The 25,030-nt window shown below is 35.6% G+C and overlaps 2 protein-coding genes across 3 annotated transcripts; one reads left to right on the top strand and one right to left on the bottom strand.

Moving 5' to 3' along the window:
• On the bottom strand, nucleotides 1-5,075 carry LOC129235655 (protein suppressor of hairy wing). 2 transcript variants are annotated; one of them, XM_054869610.1, is made up of 9 exons: nucleotides 4,995-5,075; nucleotides 3,667-4,082; nucleotides 3,436-3,594; nucleotides 2,104-2,531; nucleotides 1,856-1,988; nucleotides 1,594-1,784; nucleotides 1,425-1,531; nucleotides 671-1,350; nucleotides 1-593 (listed from the first exon to the last, which is right to left on the bottom strand). In XM_054869610.1, exons 2-9 carry the CDS (start codon nucleotides 4,075-4,077, stop codon nucleotides 336-338), a joined length of 2,367 nt encoding a protein of 788 aa, XP_054725585.1. In that variant the 5' UTR covers nucleotides 4,078-4,082; nucleotides 4,995-5,075; the 3' UTR covers nucleotides 1-335. The 2 variants fall into 2 exon arrangements, with proteins under 2 accessions (XP_054725585.1, XP_054725584.1); XM_054869609.1 differs by having other exon boundaries at nucleotides 4,888-5,026.
• Nucleotides 5,076-6,423: 1,348 nt separating this feature from the next.
• On the top strand, nucleotides 6,424-24,166 carry LOC129235654 (palmitoyltransferase ZDHHC6). The gene is made up of 6 exons (XM_054869607.1): nucleotides 6,424-6,611; nucleotides 9,009-9,193; nucleotides 22,419-22,500; nucleotides 22,566-22,864; nucleotides 22,936-23,154; nucleotides 23,277-24,166. The coding sequence occupies exons 1-6, from the start codon at nucleotides 6,551-6,553 to the stop codon at nucleotides 23,787-23,789; spliced, it is 1,359 nt and encodes a 452-aa protein (XP_054725582.1). The 5' UTR covers nucleotides 6,424-6,550; the 3' UTR covers nucleotides 23,790-24,166.
• The last annotated feature ends 864 nt before the right edge of the window (nucleotides 24,167-25,030 follow it).

The raw sequence follows: 25,030 nt of genomic DNA, 5'->3' as shown, positions 1-25,030 counted from the left end.
TTGTTATTTTATAACTTCACTTCGACTTTTATTCATTGTTAATGTAATATTTTACAAAAATTAAATATATTCCATTCCGGCAAAAAACGAGTGCATGTAAAATAATTAATTCTCAATTCAGTTATAAAAAAGTACACACATACATTCAATACCGGCATAAATCTATGCAATACGTTTTGTATATTTGTACGTAAATCTGTACATAACATCAAATATGCGAAAATGTTAAGACGTTAAGACGTTAAAAGGCAATTTCACTACCGTAGTTTTTCATATTATTTCATATGAGTTCATAAAAAACAAAGGCAACGTTTTCTGCACCTGTACATTTTAAACTAATTCTTCATATTACTATTGTCATCAAATTCGTTATCAACATCATCGTCTTCGTCATCATCATTACCCAAAACATATTCGACTACTTCGTCGATTGGATAATTGTTCAACAACTCTTTAATGGAGTCATTGTGAATCACCACCGTAAACAGCAATTTTACATATTCACGCATGCGCGTTGCGTAGTCACAATCACGATATGTTTCTGCATCTTTTGTCAAGTTGTAGCCACAATTCTCAATAACGCGACACAAAACCTATATATAATAAATAAATAATTTATAATAATTTAATAAATTATAAAATTTATTTTAATGTTACGGATGAAACTTACGTTCTCTTCGCTGTTAGTTGGCCAACCAAATTTCTTTAATGTTTTGTTGTCGACTAACATATCTAGCAATTTACCAACATTATCCTTAAGTTTCATATCCTCTTCATTCAATTGAATCGGTTCACTTGGCGTGACGGGTTCTTTACCGATAGCGACCGCCAGCGATTCAGCCAGCGATTTACGTCGTTCCTTTTTAACTTCCGACGATACATCTATAGAGCCTATTGTAACTGTTTCAATCGGACCGTCTCCATCCAATGGTACGACGGTGAATGCTTCAAGAACAATTGCATCATCTCGCTCCGCCCTCGGCAGATCATTGACGATAAACTCCTTCACAACTAAACCTCCATTGCTTCCATCTTGCGTATTATTGTAAATTTCTTTGCTGTTCACACTACCAGCAGCCATAATGGCGGCATTACCTTCGGTTTCGCTTAGAATCTGAATTTCGCTTGAAGTTTCACCTTCAATTTTATATACATTTTCACTGCTTTTACTTTTTTTGTTTTCTTTCGGCTTTTCATTTACAAAATCTTCGGGATCCACCTCGTGTACTTTAAGAATATGAAATTGCAAGTTCTTGACGGTACTAAAGTCCTCATCGCATACAGCACAATCAGTGCGAGCACGCGTCTTAGATTTTCGGGTGCTTGACCTTCTAGGTGTTGTGGTTGATTCTAGTAAATGAATAATATAATTGTGTCAGTTAATAAAAGAATGTTACAAAAGAAATAATTAGTAAGGAGCTCACTTTTATGAGGAACATTTGCCATGTGATCTTCCAGTTGAGACTGATCCGTAAATGATTTATTGCACTCATTACATTTTTTCACGTGAGTCTTTCTATGTTTCTCCAGCCTATTATTAATATTTATTTATCACAAATATGTGCATATTTACAATTTACAAAGTAAACTCACTGCTTTGGTGTTTTGAATTTTTGTTCGCAGTCTGAACATTCGTATGGTAAAACATGCGTTCGTGCATGATTTCGCAGTTGAGATGCTTGTATGAAACTTTTATCACACTCCATGCAACTATGTGGCCGTTCACCCGTATGCCGCTTCATATGACGGTTTAGTACTTCTTTAACCGCAAATGATTGATTACACTGCAAAGGAAGAGAAGAAACCAGTAATGTACTTCATTCCAATATATATTGGACATTCTAAACGCACATACCACAGAACAAGTGTAGGGCTTCTCACCGGTATGGTATCGCCGATGTTTCTTCAGTGCAATTAATGACGGAAATTTTTTTTCACATAAATCGCAATCGAAAGGTCGCTCTCCCGTATGTGTTCGAGTATGTATACTACAAAAGTGAACGAATTTCTTTTATTAGATGATATAAAATGCTATAGTGTACAAATTTTGTACTGCTGTTCCAGACATATTTTAGAAATACTTGTTATGGTGATATTACTTACTTTAATGTTGATAGGCTGTAAAAACAATTTTTGCATTGCGGACATCTATATTCGGGTTTCTTTGCCACGTGTGTACCCAAATGCTGCCGCAGATGCGCACGCAAATTGTCCAAACGGAAGAAAGCCTTATCGCATACTTTGCATTTCATAGAATCAGTGCCACTGGCTGAGCATGAAGAATATTTTTGATGACGTTTAAGATGGTAGGCACGGGTAAAATCTTTTCCACATATTTTACAAGCAAATGGCTTGCCACGATTTTTATGCTGTTCTTCGTGTAAATTTAATAAGTTTGCGCTGCGTAACTTTGCATTGCAAATCGAGCAGGGATAGTCATCAAATTCAGAGTGCGTGATAAATATATGACGTTCATAGCTCATTTGCGATTTGAAGGATTTAGGGCAATCTGGGCAATTGATGTGCCCCAACTAAGAAAATATGAATAAATTTACTACAAACGAATGACGATTACAATTATAACTAAATATACTACAATTATCACTAATCAATTATAACTAAAAATGGACGATAACCAAAACGCTCTGATGCAAAGCCTTTCATTTTTACTATTCGCAACGACGGTGAGTTTTTGATTTTAAACTTGGTTGCAGGTATTGAGTTTCATCTGCAGTTCCCTATATATAAAAGGCTTAGTATCAATACATTTTGAGACTCTCGAACATTTTTAAAATACAATATTTTACAAATTTTCATAGTGGTGACTAATAAAAATTAATTTTGAATATCTTTTTACTGCTGTTTCCGTGGCGCCGCAATTTAATGGCGGGTTCTTATAGAACTCGACAAAAGAAAACGAAATGAATGAGTAAAATTTTTTGATATCTCGCTTAGTTTTCGAGATATTAAATAAAAAAAAATAATAATAATAATTTTTTCTTTTTTTCTTTCGATAGAATTCGGCGAGATAAGACAAAATATAGGAGTAAAATGTTTCGATATCCCGCGCTCCAAAAAAATAACCCTCATTAGTCCGACTCCGGCTACGCAATTCACCGTATTTTTGCGTAGAACTCCTTAAAAAAATAACCCTCATCAGTCCGACTCCGGCTACGCAATTCACCGTATTTTTGCGTAGTACTTCTTTTCGCGTGGGCCGCCTTCGGCCGCGCTTCAAAAAAATAGCCCTCATCAGTCCAACTCCGGCTACGCAATCCACAGTATTTTTATTCAATATCTCGAAAACTAAGCGAGATATCAAAAAAGTTTACTCTTTCATTTCGTTTTCTTTTGTCGAGTTCTATAAGAATCCGCCATAAGATTGCGGCATCACGGAAACAGCAGTAAAGAAAGGGGATTTATTCGAATACATACATGGAATGTGTCGTAACTTTCGTTGCAACAAAAGCAAACATCTTTGTTTTCCATTGTTATAGCATCTTTCTCGATTTTTTCCAGGTTTTTCAACATTTCATTTTTGCGTAAATGATAGCCACTGTCATAACGACAAAATTCCATATGATTTTTGAGCCCCTAATTTACAATTGAAAATAAATATTAAATAATAAATAATAAGACACCTTATTTGTAATTTAATTTACTTACACTGAAGCGGCGGAAAGTTTTGTAACATTTGCCACATACATGCTCCACCATATCATTTTTTCCATCAGTGTCATCAGCTTCCTCCTCGCTAATTTGCAGCTCTTCCGCAACTTCACCAACGGCATTTGTTCCATCTTTTTGTTTCTCATTTTGATCAGACAGCACAAAGGCTATTGTTTCTCCGCCTTCAACATTTTCCTCGTCCTTAATAGTTTTAAGCACATAATGATCCATGTCTGTCTTATTTTCACCAGTATTACTATTTCCTATGGAAAGTTTGACATGCTTCGCCGGTGTACTAGACTCGGAACTAACTGGTTTCGAGCGTTTGGAAGCGCGTTCGTTTAAGATTTTTACAGCGCTGCCAGGTTCTTTGACCTTCGAGCTAGACTTTTTGCTGGTATCACACATTTTATCTGAAAAAAGATTACATGCATGCATAAGTGTTGAATAATATTTTGGGATACACTCATAAATCTTTTATAATGTTAAATAACAATAAGCACAAGGATAATATTATTCGTGTGGTATCTAATTAATTTAATATTTATTATTATTTATTTATAGTGCAGAAATATACATGAAATAGGTGTATATATAATTGATTTTTACACAAGGTCTATTACAGCTATCTAAATAATCAATGGTAAATTTTTAGCCTCCGGTACCCTACTAAATATGATGTATAAAAATCATAACCAATTTTTAGGCACCGAGTACTTTCAAAAACAAATTGAGGACCAATGAAAAAAAATGTATACGTCAGCAACGCCTAGAAGCAGTATTATACTATGTACAATACAGCAACACAATCAGAACAATTATACTGGAAGCAAACCGATCTTGAGGCGCAAGGCATATCTAAACTTCGCGTATACAATGAACCGAACACATACACATGCGCTGACATCGGCAACAGAACGAATGCAACAAGTCTTTATGTGGAGCTCTACATATGTACATTAGTTGCGAGAAAGTGAGCACCATTGGGCTGATTTTCAAGCGAAATGAAAACCTCATTCAGCGTGTAGATTTTGTCAAATTTATTAGCATACTTTTTTATGTGATTACAAATACTTAGGACTTTTAACACACTTTGCTGGTGGTCATTTAAGTTTCAGTAAAACTGTATATAGTTTTATTGTGATAAGCGTACGAATTCCTTTACAAACCACACTCAATTATTGTTTTCAAATTCCATTGTCACTGCTTTAAGCCTACCTTTGATATGAATTCGATGTATTTGCACTATTGTGTTATATTTAATACAATTTTAAGATAAATTTTATTTTATTTGCATTTTTTTCGAATTTTATTACGGAATTTACCTAATTTTATGCTTTGAAAACGAATTCCACAACTCCACACCAAATGCAATGATATACGGGCGTTGCCATACCTTCAAGCCATCGTAGACCATGTCTTTTTTAATAAAATCTATTACAACTTTTGAGATTTATTTTTATGGGATTTATTTTATGTAAATATTTCTAAATAAACTTTATTCATTGATATTAAAATATATGTAATACTTTTTGGGCAGCCAATTCAACAAAAATTAGTAATCGGTGAGAAGTAGAAAATTTAACGTTTTTAAATTAAATAAAAAAATAAATAATTGGCTCGTACACTTCTGTTAGGTGTTTGGCCGAGCTCCTCCTCCTATTTGTGGTGTGCGTCTTGGTGTTTGTTCCACAAATGGAGGGACCTACAGTTTCAAGCCGACTCCAAACGGCAGATATTTTTATGAGGAGCTTTTTCATGGCAGAAATACACTCGGAGGTTTGCCATTGCCTGCCGAGGGGCGACCGCTATTAGAAAAATGTTTTTATTAATTTTGCTTTCACCGAGATTCGAACCAACGACCTCTCAGTGAATTCCGAATGGTGATCACGCACCAACCCATTCGGCTACGGCGGCCGAAATTATTAAATTATTATTATTAGTATTAAATACTTTTATTAAATTCCACTTACGTTTCGTATGCAACACTTACCATTATCTAGTTTTACCAAATTTCGTAATTAGTTGTTGAAATTGTATTTTTTAAAATATTGGTTTTTTACCAATTTCATATTTCAAATATCTCTTAATCTTGCGATAAAACTTCTATGTGTATGCAAGCATACGTGACTAAATTCTTAAACCAGTTTTACTTCTATGGGAAAAATGGGGAAACAATAAAAAAAATTATCCGATTCTGGGGCAAAAAATAGTAAACTCCACTTCACGAAAATTTCTTTCCCGTCCTAACAAGACATCATTTTTACTCACAATTTTTTGGAAATTTCAAATACAGTCGAAAATAAACTGTTCTGTAGAAAACGAACCAATTCCAAAATGTAAACAAACAAATGCAAGCAAACAACAAGTGACGAATCCACTTTTCTGCTACTTCTTCTTCTAAACCAATTACAAATACACGGTCTCGTTCTTTATTAGGTTCATATAAGGCCATTAAACGGGTAGCAGCAGTAAGGCAAAATATACAGGAGCAATATATTTTGTTTTTGCTTTTGGTTCCTAGAATTTTAAAATCTATAAACAAAGATTGACAGCTTAGAGCAACTCAACCAAAATTTGACCAAGAAATAGAAAAGAAGTAATATTACAACACCACTATTTCTACAAGCTGTACAGAATCCAACCATTCTTGAGTTTTAATAAAAGGTGTGGTTACTCTGGTAGATACCGACAAATGGTTTTCTTATTTGCCAATTCTGACATTCGGTTGTGATTTGCGCATTTCGGCTTCCGCACGTCAGTCGCATTTTAGCATTTGTATGAGTTGGTTTTTGTTTTTAATATATATTTACTTTAGCACAGTGAATCAGAAATTTACGCAAAAATATAAACAAATACAGTAATTAATAGTATAAAAAGAATGATGGCTGCAGTATCAGGAATGTGGAGATTTCTACATTGGGGTCCACTAACTGCGTTGAGTAAGTAATTAATTTTTTTTGTGTACATGCATCGTGCATTGGCGATAAAAGACAATATGAATGGTAAACCAATGACTAACGGGTTTAAGCTATTTGTCAATGAATCTGCATCGATGGAAACTCGAGACGCCAACTCATTTTGCGTATGAACAAAATCGAGTTGGCACACCAAATCTTTATTTTTATGTGTACTAATATTTGCTTCTGATACATCTAAAAGCAATCGGCAAAGCATAGTAATGATATTAGCTTCAGTACTCTATGAAATTTAATTACATAGAACGTCTGAAATAGTGCAAGTACGTTAAACAGAGTAGAGCCATAACCCAAACTCACTTAGCAGTTGTGTTTTTATTTATTTATAGAAGATGTACGTATTTATGTCGGCATAGTAAAACATATTTAAACCTTAATCAACTTATGTTAATTTCCACTACAGTCTGAACTACGATATGGCAAATTTCGGAACTATATTGGGTCAAGTACTGCTACACCCAGAAGTAGCCTCCAAAATTTTAAAGAAAGTATTATATGCGGCCGCCGAAGCCAATGGTGCGTGAATACCATTCGGTAGCCCTCAGGTTCGAAACCGCGGGCATCAAACACCAAATGATAAAACATTTGTTTTTAATAGCGAGTGCATTTCAGCCATAAAAACTATCCTCATGAAAAATCATCTGCCATTTGTGGAAAAACATCAAGACGCACAACGCAAATAGGATGAGGAGCTCGTCCAAACACCCAACAAAGGGTGAAAGCGCCAATTATAAATATATACATATATATGTACATACATTATATTATACATATATTGTTACAACATTAACAGTATTCTTAGTTCTGTCTGTTGTGCGTGCTAGCTGTGGTGTGAACTATACGGAACTTCCGTATTCGCAGACGGACGCGGAAATTATTCATTTCATTTTACTTTGGTTTAGTTTTGGGCCGCTCAATTTATTTATGCTAATGAAACACTTTGTCCCTAAATTTTGTGGGCAGTCTTCTTGGGCATCTTGATTAGCGCCATGAATATTTTTTGGTACGTTGAGTTAGTAATTGATCATTGAATAGCACAAAATTTGGTTGTAGCAAACAACACTGAATGAATTGCAAAACCTCTCCCACAACTTCCTAATATTTATTGCCTCCAGTAATATGCATCCACCCTACGTGCGTTGTACATTTGGAAAATCAAAATCTAACCGAACCGTTAAGTTTACGTTCTTTTTATTCGCTTTTGTTCCTTAATGTTGTTAATTATACGCCCGTTCTACCCCATTCGCGGCACTTTCCAATTCCGTGAAGCCTCGGCAGCCACATTTTGCGTGCTCACTACTAAATTTATATGTAAATTAACCATATTAGCACAATGAAGCGTTATGACCATTTATTCAATGCGAATTGGCATGGTTTTTACCATGAATGGCACATAAGAAACTACGCAGTGCTTAATCCTATTTTACTCAAACAATTCCCCACATGTATTTGGGAAATATTGATGGAGAGACAGTTCTTGATCGAATATAAACCTGGGGAGTTTCGGTAAAGTAGAACCGACTGTCGTGAGCACTTTTAGAATAGAAAATATCAGGTAATCCTCAGAGTACATCATGAGTAGACCATGTTTGTGGAATAAAAATCAAGCACGTCTCAGTTTTTATTATAGTGGATCAAAGTTTTAGTCATAGAAATCTACTTGTATATGAAATGCTTTTAAGTCGAATTTTCTGTGTTTTAACCATTTAGCTTCTCTTTTTATTGGCCAGATTTTACCACTTTTTAAGAAAAATCCCAAAAGTCCAATTAAATAGACATTTCGGCATACAATTTTCTACAAAAAGGTTTTTCTTAAAACTTCAGTGGGGTCAACGAAGATATAAAACCAGTCACACGGCCCCTGACTATATGACTTATTAGGCACACTTGTGTTCTATATATTATATCAGCTTAAACTCCTACGGAATTGACTCATACATACTCAACATATGTATGCCCGGAATGTGAAAGTACTCCGCACGATACTACCAACTCCTCACATATCCACTCTGTTCAGATCCGTGGCATCGTAGCGGTCCTCTGGTGGGTGCTTTGAATAAGTAACGACACGTTTCGAAGGCATATAGGTAATAGACGTCTGTTGGCGAGTACAGCATCGGGCCACAAACCGTGTGGTTCACTCACTGTGTGACTAAAATCTGTATTATTGCACTTTACTGGAGTATAGCTTGGATAGAGTCTTCCCTGACATATGCAGCATGTATACACTCTAGGTCTGGCGTTGGACTCCGTACCGTCTCGGGTTAGATGTATGTTGTGTAACCTCGCTGCTAGGTGTTCTAGGATCGATCGAAAATTTTCTAAATTGTAATCACTTTTCGATATTTCCGTACATTTCAGGCATCATAAAAGTAATAACTTTAACTACGCTCTACATGAACTCAATGTGGTGGCCACCGAATGCCTCTTTGGGTGGTTTCTTTAACCAGGGACTTTTTTTGCTGCTCTCCTCTGTGGCCACCTACAATTACATAATGGCGACGCTAACAGGACCAGGTTTATTGCCGAAAAAATGGAAACCAAAAGTAAGTGCATCTACAAAAAAATATACACACATACGTAGTAACATACATATATGAGTATGCATGCATGTATTGTATCATTAGGGTACCTCAACAAAAAAAGTTGCTGTCTTTCCACCGGAATTATAAAATCTCTTATATTCAAAGATTCCCGCCAAAACTTTTGAAAAAAAATTAAGATTTTCATGAGCTGGATAGATTGGAAAATTCCTCCAATAATTGAGTTTTTTATAACTGAAATTAGTTGTTAAAGTTTTTTTTTAAGAGTTTAGATTAAAAGGTCTGTTTTATAAGGTTTAAAATTTCATCAACAGAACTAAAATAATAATAATAATAAATTAATTTTTTGGGGTATTTTTAAATCCGCCCAGCTCACGTAAATCTTAATATATTTTCGAAATATTTTGGCAGAACTCTTAAAATATATTGAATTATAAAGGTACGATTTTAAAAACATTACCAAACAAATTTTACAGCATTTACGGACATAAAATACATAAAAACCGAAATAATGGAATGTTTTTTGCAATACTTCAATTGTGTTGTTAAATTTGTATTAATTTGAACAAAAGCAGACAAATACTGAAGACAGCCGAAAATTAATCATATAATTGTTTTCGAATAAGCTTTTTACTAAATAAAAATAAGTAATTTTGACTGATGGAAATCTTTATTTTGTCTTTTACGTGCTCCATTACTTGTCTGTTTGTATACTGGAGACGACTCTATTTGCAAAAATTCTGAATCTTCTGACAGGGTAATTGAGCGTCACCTTGTATATTTTTAAATCTAAGTCAAATCGTACTAAAACAATAACAATGCGTGCAAACTCATTCATAACAGTTATTGTATGCAACAAATTTTTAACAAATACATAAATCTGAAAATTTTCACCAGTTTGTTGAAATTAAGAAATTTACCAAGTGTCCTTGACGTTGATGCAAAATATACCCAAATACTTGAAAAACATTAAAATTCTCTGATATTGACCATATAAAAATTCTTGATGGCATAAAAACGAAAACAAAAATAAAAAAAAAACAAAAAAAGTTGCAGTTAAGGAAATAAAGTTTTAAATGAACTTGAGGCAAATTACTCGTAAAGAATTTTCGTATATTAAAAGCATTATTTGCTTTCTTAATCGCAATATGGCTGATTCTGTAATGTGAGTAGTTTTCATATGACTTTTTGGCAAAACTGAAAAATAACGCAAGCACTGCAAATTTTTTGATATACATACATATAAAAAATTGTTTTTATGTATTTAACGACTTGAAAATTACAAAAACAAAGAAGAAATCAATAAATAGTTAAGCTCCCGTAGATACAATTATGTAGTATTTTTTACATAAATGGCTTTGCACCATTCATCTGGTAAGTCATAATGTTACGAAAAAATCATCCATAGAATACCTTTTAAATATACAATAAGCACAGTAACATTTTTTCAAATGAAATGAAATGAAAAAGGGGGAGATCTGCACTTCGACCTTAAGATTTTTTGAGCCCTCTCCCCACCATAGCTCGTCATCCAAACCTGATGCTGCTTAGAATGATGTGTATAATTTATTATAAAAAAAAACATAGCCAAGCTCTCTAAGTTTTAGTCGTGTCACCAAAGAGATATGTGAACTAGCATTAGGATGAAACATGAGTTGTTTGCTTCAATCCACGTAATTCATTAAATGTTTGTAATAGAAATTAGAGCTGTTAAAAATGCTAGCTTTCAAATCGAAGCAAAACTGTGAGAGTAACTTTAGCTGTTACGTTTTAGGGGATATGACAGCGAAAGGCGAAGGAAATGAAAAAAGGTGTAAAGTGAGATTACATAGTTGAATGCAATCAGTCTCCCTATCAGCCGTTTTCCAGACATCAACGAAGTAACACGAACCATAGTTGCGTCGATTTTTTCGTATATCACCAAGCAAATCTCTGTTTTTGCCGACTTCAATTGTAAACAAACCGTCATCATATCCCTTATCACGTCATCAAATTAGCTGCTTCACTCAAATACGCTGAGAACCGATTAATTGTTTAATGTTGGCCACACCTTTGCGTTCTGTACATTGTGGGTGATGACAATAACTGGAGTGTTCAAGGGAAAGACTTTTACGTATTGACGACAGTTCAACCAATCATATACAGCGGAGTGGACGTCACTACAATTCGATTGGTCTCGTATAGCCATGAAACATCAGTGATAGAAAAAAAGTGTCCATTTGGTGATCATTTCATGGTAGGCAATAGTAAACTTTCGACTGCATTTTTGCCATGAAAAATAACAAATATCCCATATTCGTGGTCCCTATAAAAAATAGTTTAAATATTTAGTGTGCAAGACTTACTTAAAACTACTTACACATATACCATCGGTAACTCTTGATGAATTCAAAACATTTTTTAATTTTTATTAAAAGCAAATTGTTAGTACAGTTATACAAACTAACTTACGCTGCGATAGATAAAATTAATAAATAATGCAAAAGTGGATTCTTGGGTATCTGAAATAAATAAAATATAGCCAGCTTTTTAGAAATATTTCTAAATAAAATAAGTAACTACAGGGTAAGCCAAATAAGACCTACTACTACTACGCAGCAGGTCCATAGTTTGCCTAGCGGTATGCGCAGTTGCTCCATCTTGTTGAAACCACAAATTAGGATGCTGCTCCGCCAATAGCCGCAAAAAATTTTCAATCAATGTTCTGTAAGAAGCCCCTGAAATCGGTTCCAGCGTTTCATCCTCATTTTCGAAGAAATAGTGGCCATAACACCGCACCAAACAGTACATGGATGCGTGCAACTGATGTTGTTGTGTCCTTGGATTTTCAGAGCCCCACAATCTACAGTTTTGTTGGTTGACATAACCATTTAAATGGAAATGCACTTCATCCGACATCAAAACATTATTTAAAAAATCAATTTATGTGGCTAAATGTGTAAAACGAATTGCGTTTGTAGTCGTTTTTGGTGGTCTTGCGGTACGTTTCCATAATAAATTTCCAACAATTCAATTATAACCAACAAAAAGAGAAAAATTAATATGTCAAAAAATAAAAAAATATTTGTGCTTAACATTAGTAGCTCTTATTTGGCCCACCCTGTATTTCATAACTTTGATACGAATGTTGATTTCTTTGATTTAGAAATAGTATTATATTGAGAAATTTCTTTTGGAAAAGTCAACAAATTTTCATCTAAGTTTTGAACTTTTTAATCTGAATCTTGAGATCAGGTACGCAGCAACTTGGCTCATGAAATTTTATTGAAATAAGTGTAAGCGGCCGCCATAGCCGAATGGGTTGGTGCGTCACTACCATTCGGAATTCACAGAGAGAACGTAAGTTCGAATTTCGGTGATACACCAAAATGAAGAAAAAGTTTTTTCTAATAACGGCCGCCCCTCGGCAGGCAATGGCAAACCTCCAAGTGTATTTCTGCCATGAAAAAGCTCCTCATAAAAAATATCTGCCGGTCGGAGTCGGCTTAAAACTGTAGGTCCCTATATTTGTAGGGCAACATCAAGACGTACGCCACAAATAGGAGGAGGAGCTCGGCCAAACATACAAAAAGGGTGTACGCGCCAATTATATATGATATATGTATGTATGTAAGTTTCAAATGGCAAAAAAAGAGTTTGGATTTTTAATAACTTTTTCTGACCGCTTTCTGCATTTCACTCCATTTACAAATTAATTTCTAAGGAAAGAATTGAATTGCAAACAATTGAAAAGAACCAACTCAAGTTTTTATAAATTCCACTTGTTACATAAGAAACAAAACACAAGATCCATCACTAAATATGTTTAAATCAACACGATTATTTGCCTCTTAAAATTTGCACTTATTTATGGGAGGTTGAATTAGTTTTAAAGGTTTTTTCGAAGATTTGGGGCTTTATTGTGAAAAAACGGTACAAAATAAGGGATAAACGCTAAAAAAAAACACTTTTTTCATGAATTTATTGTAGCGAAACGGTTCAAGTCAGTTTATTAAAGGTTGTTGCATATTATAAAGTAACACTTCAAGAATATTTGATAAAATTTTCATGTAAAAATATTACAAAATGAGCGAATGAGAGCACATTTACGTAGACGTCTTTTCAAAAATACATTTTACAATAGTCAGCATATCTCAGCGTAGAATCATCTGAAATCAAAAAAATCGAATAATTTAGTTAAAGTATGAGTTAAACTTCCTCCCAACGTTTATTTTGACGATTTATTTTCATTTTCAGCCATTTGGTAGTCGTTTGAATTAAAAAGTGATTTTTGGCGAAAAAATGCCGCCATTTTGTAGGTGTAAAACCACCTTAATATAAAAAAAAAATGGCGAAAAAAAAACGTTTGGAGGAGGTTTTTTATATGTAAAATATGTGTGCAAAATTTCAAAAGGATCGGTTGGGTAGTTTTCAAATGCCAATGACTACGCACTTTAAAAAAAAAGGTTCGAGAAAACCGTTTAAAGTTTGTAACGGACTACGCGCGCAACTGCTGCGTCTCGGCAGATATTTGAGGCGGCTCGGCTTTATGCTCTATAACTTAAAAAGTTTTGAAATGTTTTACTACAATAACATGCAAAAAAAAAAGAATCGATTTTTATCCCTTACCCTCCCCTTAAAGCCACAGGTTGGTTCAATGAGGGCAATGTAGAGTGAGGAGAGGGGATATCTCTGGTGGTATCACAATGGGCCTACAGCAGGCCTAGGTGTGCCAAGTGACAATCACTATACCTACCTACTTCGAATGGTTTTGATCTTTTTTGGCTTATTATTTTAATTAAATTTTTGCATAATCGAAAATTTTTCTAAAAGTTCAGAATAGATGAAAATTTGTTGAATTTTTCTTGAATTTTGTAAAGTGTAAAAGTTTGATTTATATGATTTTGGTTAAAGGATAAAAATAAATAATAAAATTAGAATAATATTATTCTTCCAAAAACGTTTTAAATTTCACGTTTAATAAACGTTTTATTAAAAAAAGAAAAATCATCCTAGACTTAGTAATGCTCTCCACTGTTGGTATATTAATACTTAATTTATATTAAAAATTTAGGAATTTATTTATTAACATCTTTTTTCTTAGATTCTCTGTAGATACGCGGATTCGCAGTTCATTTAATATCAATAACAGATCCGTTTTGATGTTGTCCCCGATTGGCTAATGTGCTTGTAGATCGCGTGAGTTGTAAAGGAGCCAGTCCGCGCTTCAACCCTGAAGGCGGGAAATCTCAATTTTGTTACTCTTGCCGATACGTCGCATTTACAAACCGCTCAAATGTAGTTTTGTACTATCACCGACTTTATGTATGTATGTAAACACTTTCGCGTGCATAACTCTTCATTGTCGCGTGTCTTTAGGTCCTGCGCTTAATAAATAGCGCAATTTAGCGTAAACAAAGCACGCCACCATCGGCCATTTTTGTGGTGCCAGAACCTCCCCTCCCAAAGTGTGACATTCGATAAGCATCTGGTAGTTGGTATGGGCTGCACGATATTCTGCGCATTTAAAGTTCCGTCTCAATTTTGTGGTAATTATTTGTTGCTATCACGCGACCACGAATGCTTCTAACACTTCCTATTGCAATAAATAACTGTATTTATTACTAGGGAAATACGTGTATTTTATATGCAAAAGGCACTAACTTTCTTTAAATACAAATTTATAGCACTATAATTATCAAGACCTACATTGTTGCAAGTAAGTGCATACATATGTATATGTGCATGTAAGTAAATATAAAGGATACTAGGATATGACTGACTGCACTATGGGCGAAATCTCTTTTTTTTTTGCCAAAACCTCAATTTTTTAAAAGATTTTGCGTGAATGAAAATTAAAAAAATAGGTAAATTTTTGCAAAAATATGGATTTATTTTATTAGTGTGTGCATTTTTTTTTTAATATTGCCCATTAGAATCTATAACTTTTTGCTACCTACCTGGCAATTTATGGATACCTTGACAAAAACCCCAGTCCCCTTTTGAGATCAAGAAAGAAAAAATCGTATTTTTGAACGACCGTTTTGCATTGACCGAAGCAAGTAAATTTCACAGGCACATAGTTTTGGTGAATACGACGGATGTGATAAGACTTTTCAGCCACAGTTTTGTAAACAGATTTTAACCGCTGTGGCGAGCTAATGCTAGCATCGACACATAGTGGAAGTTTAGCATTCGGTTCTAGGCACATAATTTGGGAAATTTGCTCTTTAAACAAATCAGTATTAGACAGTTTAACTGAAATTGTGTTCTAGTGGCACCAGGTCACCAGATTCAGAGCTCGGTTTTAAACTAACTTCGGAAAATTCATAACTATATTGAAGTAGCCAAAGCTCTAGTTCTAGTACAAGTTCATAGTACAAAACTTATGGAACTCTTTGAAAAAGTATTGAAAGCGAAACCCCGTTAACGAATAGAGGAATGAAAATTTATACGCCACTTTAAAACTTAAACGACTGCTCGCGAAATTTCTCGTGTTTCAGTGCCGAGACGTAAAAGACCGACAACGATATTTCTCGTTTCCATCTCTCACTTAAAAAACTTCAGGGCCGAAGATTTCTCGTTTTTATCTTTTTTCTGTGAAAATTATCTGTTGTCACGGTAATTGCATACATCTTGAGCTTGCTGGCAGTTGTTTGGTATTCTCTTAATAATTTTAATTTAAAGAAAATTAAATTCCCTTGAATAATGTCTAGAAGAACACTAATACGTGTAACAAAATGAGTGTTCTTCAGATGATTTGTCGGATATATTGAGCGATAACGACTGTAATTTTATTACAGATTATGAGGGCAGTGTGTATGATGGTGACTATTTAGACAATTTTGAAGACTGTGCCAAAAATAGTTATAGTGATGATGATGAGATTAATTATAGTGCGCAAACTTAAAACTATGCCACTAAATGCAAGTTCTAGTGAGACCGAACAATCGGAAAATGAAGATATTTGGATTAAGAGGGACTGAACTATACATCTAGAAGCATTTGTTCGTACTTCTGGAGCAAAAATTGTACCATAAGATGTTCGAAGTATACCGCAGTATGTTGTACTGTTCCCGAACAAAGATTTTTTTACCATGATAGCGGAGCAAACCAATATTTATTATGAGGAAAACAAGGACAAGTATAAACCTCAGTGTAAAACTTTGAAATTTCAACATGTAACATGTACAGTATTGAAGAAGTTCTTTGGTCTGACAGTTCTACTAGGGCAAAACTTTAAATCAGGTTTGAAGAAACACTGGTCAACTAATCCCCTTATTGAAACACTAATCTTCTTGCCGGTCCTAGAGTAAACCTTCGAGAAATAATATGCGTTAATTTAAGTGTTAATATTTCATATTAATTCATTCTTTATTTACAAGCCATTTGCAGTGGTTGCGCCAGTATAATGAAAAAACTGAATATCGTGCAGTGATGAAAGTATTCAGATGAAACTATCCTGGAAGGTGGTTGCGCGCAAAGTCTTTTAAATCGGCATCATAATTTACATGATTGCTTTATTATTTTCATTGTTTTTTAAATTAGTAAATTACCGTAAATTATGCTTTATTATTTTCATTGTTTTTTAAATTAGTAAATTACCGTCAATCCATTATTTTTATTGGCGCGTTAATCTTCACCTATTGTCGGCGTTTGACAATTGAGTTTCTCGCATAACCATGATTTGTGTGAAAACCAAAAATATTCATTGCGGTAACATAAAAAAGTGTAATAAGGCGCCTTCGATCCGCCACTTCTCTGCTCGCTTCACGAAAAATTTCCATGTGAAAGCAACCAAAAAGTTATCGGGCAAGATTCGCTACTAACAAGTATGGTTGTATCTCATAAAACTGGTACATATAACTCATATTTTCGATGCTGATATTAGGCAAGTTTCATTAGACCGCGTTCATGCAGGGAAACTTTTGTTGTTTGAGCTTTGTGAATTCTCTTTTGATGTTCCCGACCTGTTCACAGACCTTGCAATTGTTAGTTTTTAGTCTACAGTCAACAACAACATTGAGAAGAATGAGAACACAAAGGGTTTTGACAGAGTACGACGAGCTTCTCAAGAAATGAGTTGAAGCAAAAAAAATATTTGATTTTTCTTACTTGAGAATAGCTTGGAACTTAAAATGATAATACAAAACAAAAATATTGTTCGATTGTGGCGTTAAACGATTCATGATGACTTGCCCAACCTTGCAGAACAGAAATGACAACATAGTTTGTCATTCTTAGCTGTCAAAAATTCAGCAAACTTTCACCAGAATTTCTAATAAGAGTGTTTAGAAAAATTTTGTGTATGCAGTTTTGTGACCGATTCAATTTTGGTGTAATACTCGTATTGCAAATTTCAAGTTGCTCAAAAATCGCGTATATTTTTTATAATTTTGATTTTTGCTGACGGTGTTAGGTGTTTTCTTCCATGTAAAAAATGTCGAGTCATTGATTGGTGTGGAGACTTAATCACCATGCAGCCCGTTCCAGGAATGGGATAACGAAGATTAAACTTAGTTAATTAAGAGATAACGTTTTTGTTTTACTAAAAGCCTCGAGCTGCGGTTGAAGAGTTCTGAAATGTTGCTAACCAATCAAGTTGTTCGGGGTATACAACTCTTAAGAGGATTTATAAGAACATCATCGTCTACTTCAATGGAATCGGTCCGACAAAGACAAAGAGTAGCAGTAGCTGTACCACAGAGGGTGCTAACGCGACGAAATTTCAAAAACTAAACTGCAATCAGCAAGAAAAACAGGCCTTCAAATTATTGTATTAAGTTTTTCAAACTACGTTTTTTTGTAATTTTTACTAAATTATGGAAAGCAGCGTTGGATGCACAAATGCTGTGTTCATGAAATGGGTTTCAAACGTAATAGTGTGATTGCATTATATAGGGTTATTCAATAGGTGCGCTTCAACTTTTTTCCGATAGGGAGGGCGAACGACGCAATATTTTTTATTTTTCGCTTGTCATTTGTAAACTTCATTAGTATACATTTCATCATGGAACGCTACACACTTGAGCAACGATTGCAAATCGTGCAAATTTTTTATGAAAATAATCGTTCTGTTGCTGCTACTTTAAGAGCATTACGGCCATTTTACGGCCCATTTAACAAGCCGTCCCGTTTTGGGGTTATGTGAAGTCATTGGTCTACAGTAACAAGCCGGCGACGATTTGTGAGCTCAGAGCCAATGTTGACCGCGAAATCGCTGGAATTTCGGCCGATTTATGCAAAAGAGTGGTCGAAAATTGGGTTCAACGATTGGACTTCGTAAAACGTGCACGCGGTGGTCATACAAAAGAAATCGAATTTCATACTTAAATGTATATGTTCAAACTCGATAATAAAAAAAAATTAGTTAAAAAAGTCAAACCGTTTGTGTTTTATTCAAAAAAGTTCAAAAGTTGAAGCGCTCTTACTGAAAAACCCTATATTTAGCTGGAAAATCACAACCAACGAGCTCGAGCACCTTAAAGTAAATAAAATTTTTGTTTATCGCACCATTACTCATTACAATGATACTGGTAGCAGCGCGAAACGTCATGGAGGTGTTCATCGAAAGACTGCAACGTCACGTGAAATGGTTCAAAAAGTGAAGAAGCGACTTCAGCAAAATCCCCGACGAAGTGCCAATCAAATGGCGAAAGAACTAAAAATACCTGACCATAGCATCCGTCTCATACTGAAAAATTATCTCATCATCAAGCCTTAGAAGATCCAAAAAGTGTATGATCTCACACCAAAGCAGCAACAAGTCAGACTTGAGAGAGCGAAAGACTTGTTTCGCTTGGGCGAAGACGTCAATTTCAGAACATTGTCTTTTCTGACGCGAAAATTTTTCAAATTGAGCAATTCATAAACTTCCAAAACGGTAGGGTTTATTTGACCGATCGTACATACGAGAATTTGAGTCATTGGCCACCAGGAGGAAGTACCCGCCACAGGTAATGGTTTGGGCCGCTGTAACCGCAGATAGTCGCTCTCCAAACGTTTTTATCGAGCATGGCGTCAAGGTAAATTGCTTTGAAGTCGGGGGCAGACAAACATTTCGGTTGCAGACCAAGCGGTTCAAAAGGACTCGGCACCGTCTCACAAAGCTCGTTCCGAACTTAAAAAATTAACGTTCCGTTCATAATGTCCACACAATGACTCTCACACTCACCAAACGTAAATCCGATGTTAATTTAATTGGTTAATTAATTCGAGTGCCGGACCCTGTACTTAAAAGAAAGTTTAAAAATTGAGGTACTTTTTAATCATTTTAACAAGTTTTTCTTAACTGCATTAGAACTATCGATATCGATTCAAACCATAGCTGAAAGTTGGATGTAAATATATGGTTTTTGTAAGATAATTAACTAATAGGACTATGAATAAGTTCGTGCGGTTTTACAACAGATGGCGTAACTTGATTATTATTCCATCGATCCACATTTCCAAACATTCATTGGAGAGCTACTGTCGTAAGGCACAAACGTCAGTATAAGTTTTTTATTTGAAGCGTAAACAACAATATTTTTACCACACTTGAAAATGTCGAATTTCGTGCCAAATAATGTGTTTTTGCGGGGAATTCTTCTTCATTATTTTAATATGAAGAAAAAAGCAGCCGAAAGTCATCGTATCTTGGTGGAAGTTTATGGTGAGCATGCTCTAGCTGAGCGAACGTGCCAGAAGTGGTTTGCACGCTTTAAAAGTGGTGATTTTGGCTTGGAAGACGAAGAACGCGAGGGTGCGCCGCCAAAGTTCATGGATACCGAATTGGAGGAATTGCTCGATCAAGATCCGGCTCGAACGCAAGAAGAGGTTGCAAAAACTTTGGAAGTTGATCAATCAACCATTTCCAAACGTTTAAAAGCCATGGGAATGATCCGAAAGGTAGGCCATTGGGTGCCGTATGAATTGAAGCCAAGAGACGTTGAACGCCGTTTTATGGCATGCGAACAACTGCTTCAACGGCACAAAAGAAAGGGTTTTTTGCATCGAATTGTGACTGGCGATGAAAAGTGGGTCCATTACGACAATCCAAAACGTCGGGCAACGTATGGATACCCTGGCCATGCTTCAACATCGACGTCGGCGCAGAATATTCATGGCCTGAAGGTTATGCTGTGTATCTGGTGGGACCAGCTGGGTGTTGTGTATTATGAGCTACTGAAACCGAATGAAACGATTACGGGGGATGTCTACCGACGACAATTGATGCGTTTGAGCCGAGCACTGCGAGAAAAACGGCCGCAATACGCCGATAGACACGACAAAGTTATTTTGCAACATGACAATGCTCGGCCACATGTTGCACAAGTGGTCAAAACATACTTAGAAACGCTCAAATGGGATGTCCTACCCCACCCGCCGTATAGTCCAGACCTTGCGCCATCCGATTACTATCTCTTCCGATCGATGCAACATGGCCTGGCTGACCAGCACTTCCGTAATTACGATGAAGTCAAAAAATGGATCGATTCGTGGATTGCGGCAAAACCGACCGAATTTTTCACAAAGGGAATCTGTGAATTGCCAGAAAGATGGGAAAAAGTAGTAGTAAGCGATGGACAATACTTTGAATATTAAATTTGTAACCATTTTACGTCAATAAAGTTTCAAATTTCGAAAAAAAACCGCACGAACTTATTCATAGTCCTATTATATTTTCACACAGAAAAAAATAATAAAAAAAAAAATTCCAAAACTTGTCAATAACTCGCTGGGTTATAGTTATTTAACGCAGTATATATTAAGTGACTGAATAAAATCGAGGTTCTACTTCGAATCTTCTGTATATTTAAATATTGATGAATCTGCCATTGGCTTTGGTCTGATCTGTGTATGTACGGGACTGGAGTGATTCGGAACAAGGCTAATAACTGTATTCCCCGAGAGTTGGTGAGGGATGATTTATGCTGTTTCAGAAACAAGAAGTAGAATAAACAGAACTCAAATTCAGAAAATTAATCACTCTATCTGAAGATGTTTAATTCCTGCAAATGACGTCGGTTGGCAATCATATTTGACTCCTGTGAACTAGACAGCTGATACTGCAGCTGCAAACAGGCAAGCATGGAGTGCCATTTTCAAACTCGACAACGAAAAGGACGTTTTTGCGTCGAAAATCATCATGACTGACTGAGGTTTAACAAAATGCGAATGAAAAGAGATCTATCGGAAATTGGTTCAGGCATATTCAAGAGCATGTATATTCAGAAAATTTAAAATACAAGTTTATTCCTCAAAGTTATATTATCGCCTTCAACGTACACTCCATCAACTGCCACGTACTTATCTTATGTCAGCGTTTGATTTCATTTTCATTCAACATTTTTGGAACTATATTTTCCATTTTTATTTGCGTTGGGTCAGATTCAGTCTAGGAAATCATGTCTTTGGAGATATCAACGCGGTCTCTTTTTTGCATGAAACTCTGGTCTTTTGGGACCAACTTGCAGCAACACCGCACAAACGCAAATCATTAATACAATGTCTTGAACGAATCCATAAGCAGTGTTCAAGTTCTCTGCCAGCTGACTGATGGCTAATTTGCGGTTATTGATATCAACTTCTCTTTCACTACGCAGGCCATTCTTCATACTCTATGTACTCACGATCCCTTCTGAAGCGTTGTTTTCTTTATAGTATCATTACCGAAACAGTTTACCATCATTTCTAAGGTTTTATCACCATTGAATCCATTTCTAACTTAAAAATTTAATACAAACTCATTGCAAATTCAAATCCATTTTAAAAACTGTAATAAATCGAAAACACGTACAGAGATGGATTCACTCAAGACGGCGTAACTTTTACGAATGTCAAGGTAGGAATGTTAATCACAGAAGTGGCAACGTAAAAAGAAAAAACAGAAGTCAAATCAGTTGACTTAGAGCATCAGCTGGCGGTTGTTCCGGGAAGTTTTTGTTCAAAGTGATATGAGGCCTCTTCTATTCGCCACTTCTCTACTCGTTATCTCTCTGCTCGGCTCACTTGACGAAAAATTTGCATGTGAAGGCAACAACAAAGTTATCGAGCAAATTTCGCCGATAGCGAAAATGTTTACACATAACTGGTATAACTCCAGCTAACACTTGGCGAAAAGAAGAGGCCTATTATATTGATCATTATGGAGAATATTTTTTAAAAGAAAAAGGCTGAAATAACACCCTCTAACGTCCACGTACAAATAATACTTTTCCTTAATTACCTTTAATAACAAATACCAATTTCTACTCATTTCTTTTAGGACCCAAAAAATGAAAACGAATTACAATTCTGCAAGGTATGCGAAGGCTATAAAGCGCCTCGTTCACATCATTGTCGAAAATGTGAGTTTTTTTTGTAATTTATTTTTAATATATTCTGACTTTCGCACATGTAACTTCCTCCCCAGGTAATCGGTGCGTTAAGAAGATGGATCATCATTGTCCGTGGATAAATCATTGCGTCGGCTGGTCGAATCATGCCTATTTCACCTACTTCCTTGGCTTTTCCATCTTGGGTAGCTTTCAAGCGTCCATTATCTTAGGATTTGCCTTCTACCGTGGCGTGCATCGGTACTGGTATCTGACACACGGTTACCTACATTTAGCCACTGTGCAATTCACAATGACCAGCATTGTTATGACCATTATAGCCATGGGCCTGGCTATTGGTGTTGTTATTGCCTTGGGCATGCTGCTTTACATTCAGGTAAATATAAGTGCCATACCTCTTTGATAAAGGACTGGAATTAATATTTAATTTAATTGTAACATTTTTAGCTGAAATCAATTCTAAAAAATCAAACTAGTATCGAAATGTGGATTGTGGAGAAGGCGATTTATAGACGTTACTGCAATCCAGATGAAGAAGAATTTGTATATCCTTACGATTTGGGCTGGCAACAGAATTTGCGTCATGTATTCAATAAAAAACTACTCGAAAAGGGTGCGGGCATTGTGTGGCCTGTGGTAGAAGGTTGTGACCAATACACCTTAACGGTAAATATAACCACTTCTAAATATGTGCATATGTATGTATGAGTATAACGCATATGAAAATTGCTCACTTCCCGTTCACTTTCTTTCCTTCCAATGCGTTAACGCGTAAATTTTATATATAGCGTGAGCAAATCGCCCAAAAAGCAGAGAAGCGCGCGCGTACCAAAACATTTAGGTGTATTCGTCCAGCAACAGGTCATTTCCTACCACTCTTCTCGCAGGGCTTGCGTGTATGCTTGTCGCCACCCTGCAGCGATGAGGCGCGTATTCGTCTCGAAACTGGTGACGTCATTAAAGTGACACGCTTTCGCCAGCACTGGTTGTTCGGCGAACGTGTGGTACCTGATGTAGAGTTGCACCACCCGGAACTACAGCGCAAGGGGCCAATACGCGGTTGGTTCCCTCGTCGTTGTGCCATTGAGCTAATACAGCCAAAGGAATACTACTATGCAGATTACACTGATCAATCAGAAGAGGGTGAGGCTGATAGCGGTGGCGACCATCAACATGTGACCGTGAACAATGAAAAGGCGAATATTGCCACAAATAGCGTGCCAAAAATGTCTAAAAAAGCGCTTGCTAACGGCAACTGTAAACAACCAACTCTAAATGGTCAAAAAAAGAAAAACAAGTGAAAGCCAACAAATGGAAAACTTGAATGTGGGCGAAAATAATGGAAAATATACAAGTGCAATTTTCAGTCGCTATGTGGATGTTTTCTACATCGCCGGGGGTTTTTAAATTTACTTCGGGAGCATAGCGTGTATCACTCAACTACTTCCAAGACTTTCTTAGTGCTAATATAATTTATACACATGTAGAAGCCATATACATGCATATTTATAATACATACATACATGCATACATATATATGTAGATGAATGGGTGTTGTATACTGCATAATTGACATACTTTATAACTATTTTTAATGCTGAAAACATACATATGCATATACATACATATATGGTCTCAACCGGTAGTTTAATAAAGGCAATTACTGTTGCAAATTTTATTTAAAACAAGTTGTTTTTTTGTTTTTGAATTTGATAGCTGCATTGCATGGTGAAACGAATTTTAGTAAATCTATCATCCTTGGTCTACCGGTAAAGAGCTGGCTTGCGGCACTGAACACTTACCCACTCGCCACGTTCGATGGAGGAGCAGATGATGTATCAAAGCAATTAAAACAAATCGTGCAAAAACTAAAAGTTAATGAAATTTTTTAACAAAAAAATTTAAGTTTGGCTCTTTTTGGCGGAAACCGATCTGAAATTTTGTGGTCGACATGTCCGAAGCCGATGTTCGGTCTTTCTCTAAATTTAACATAGCGATAATTCATCTCAGAAGGTCATTCCTCTTATATTTATGGAAGATCATGACCATTTTGCGCATGAATGCATACAGGGCGATAATCGAGCTAAGCAAGCAGATCCTCCTCAAGAGGACGTGTTTGGCGGAAAAACAACAAAAAATTCCTAAATATTGACAGGTTTGGATGGATTGGAAACCATTTATCAAGAAGAAAGTAACGCACAATTACTTAGAATCTAGAACAACCGGATTTTGTCATATGGGGCTAGTTCGAGTCTCAATTAATGCGGCAATAATGTGAAGCATTATGTTCGATGTAAAATTTTCCGCAAATGTCAAGCATTCGAACATTTCGAATTTTTTACTTTTAATGCGCGCGAAACCGGCATCTGCAAAATTTGTGAAGAAAGAAGCAAATTCACAATTTTTTAATTTTTATTAAATGATTTTGATTTATTGTGCTCAAATACAGACACTAATGCGTAACGTATTGTTTTCATTGTAAACAATTGAATTAGTTTGAAGAAATTTGTCGATTTAGCCACTACCCCCTTCTTGAATATTT

Source organism: Anastrepha obliqua, chromosome 1 (assembly GCF_027943255.1).
Source record: "Anastrepha obliqua isolate idAnaObli1 chromosome 1, idAnaObli1_1.0, whole genome shotgun sequence".
Classification (NCBI taxonomy): Eukaryota; Metazoa; Arthropoda; class Insecta; order Diptera; family Tephritidae; genus Anastrepha; species Anastrepha obliqua.
This window is presented reverse-complemented; position numbering and strand designations above follow the sequence as displayed.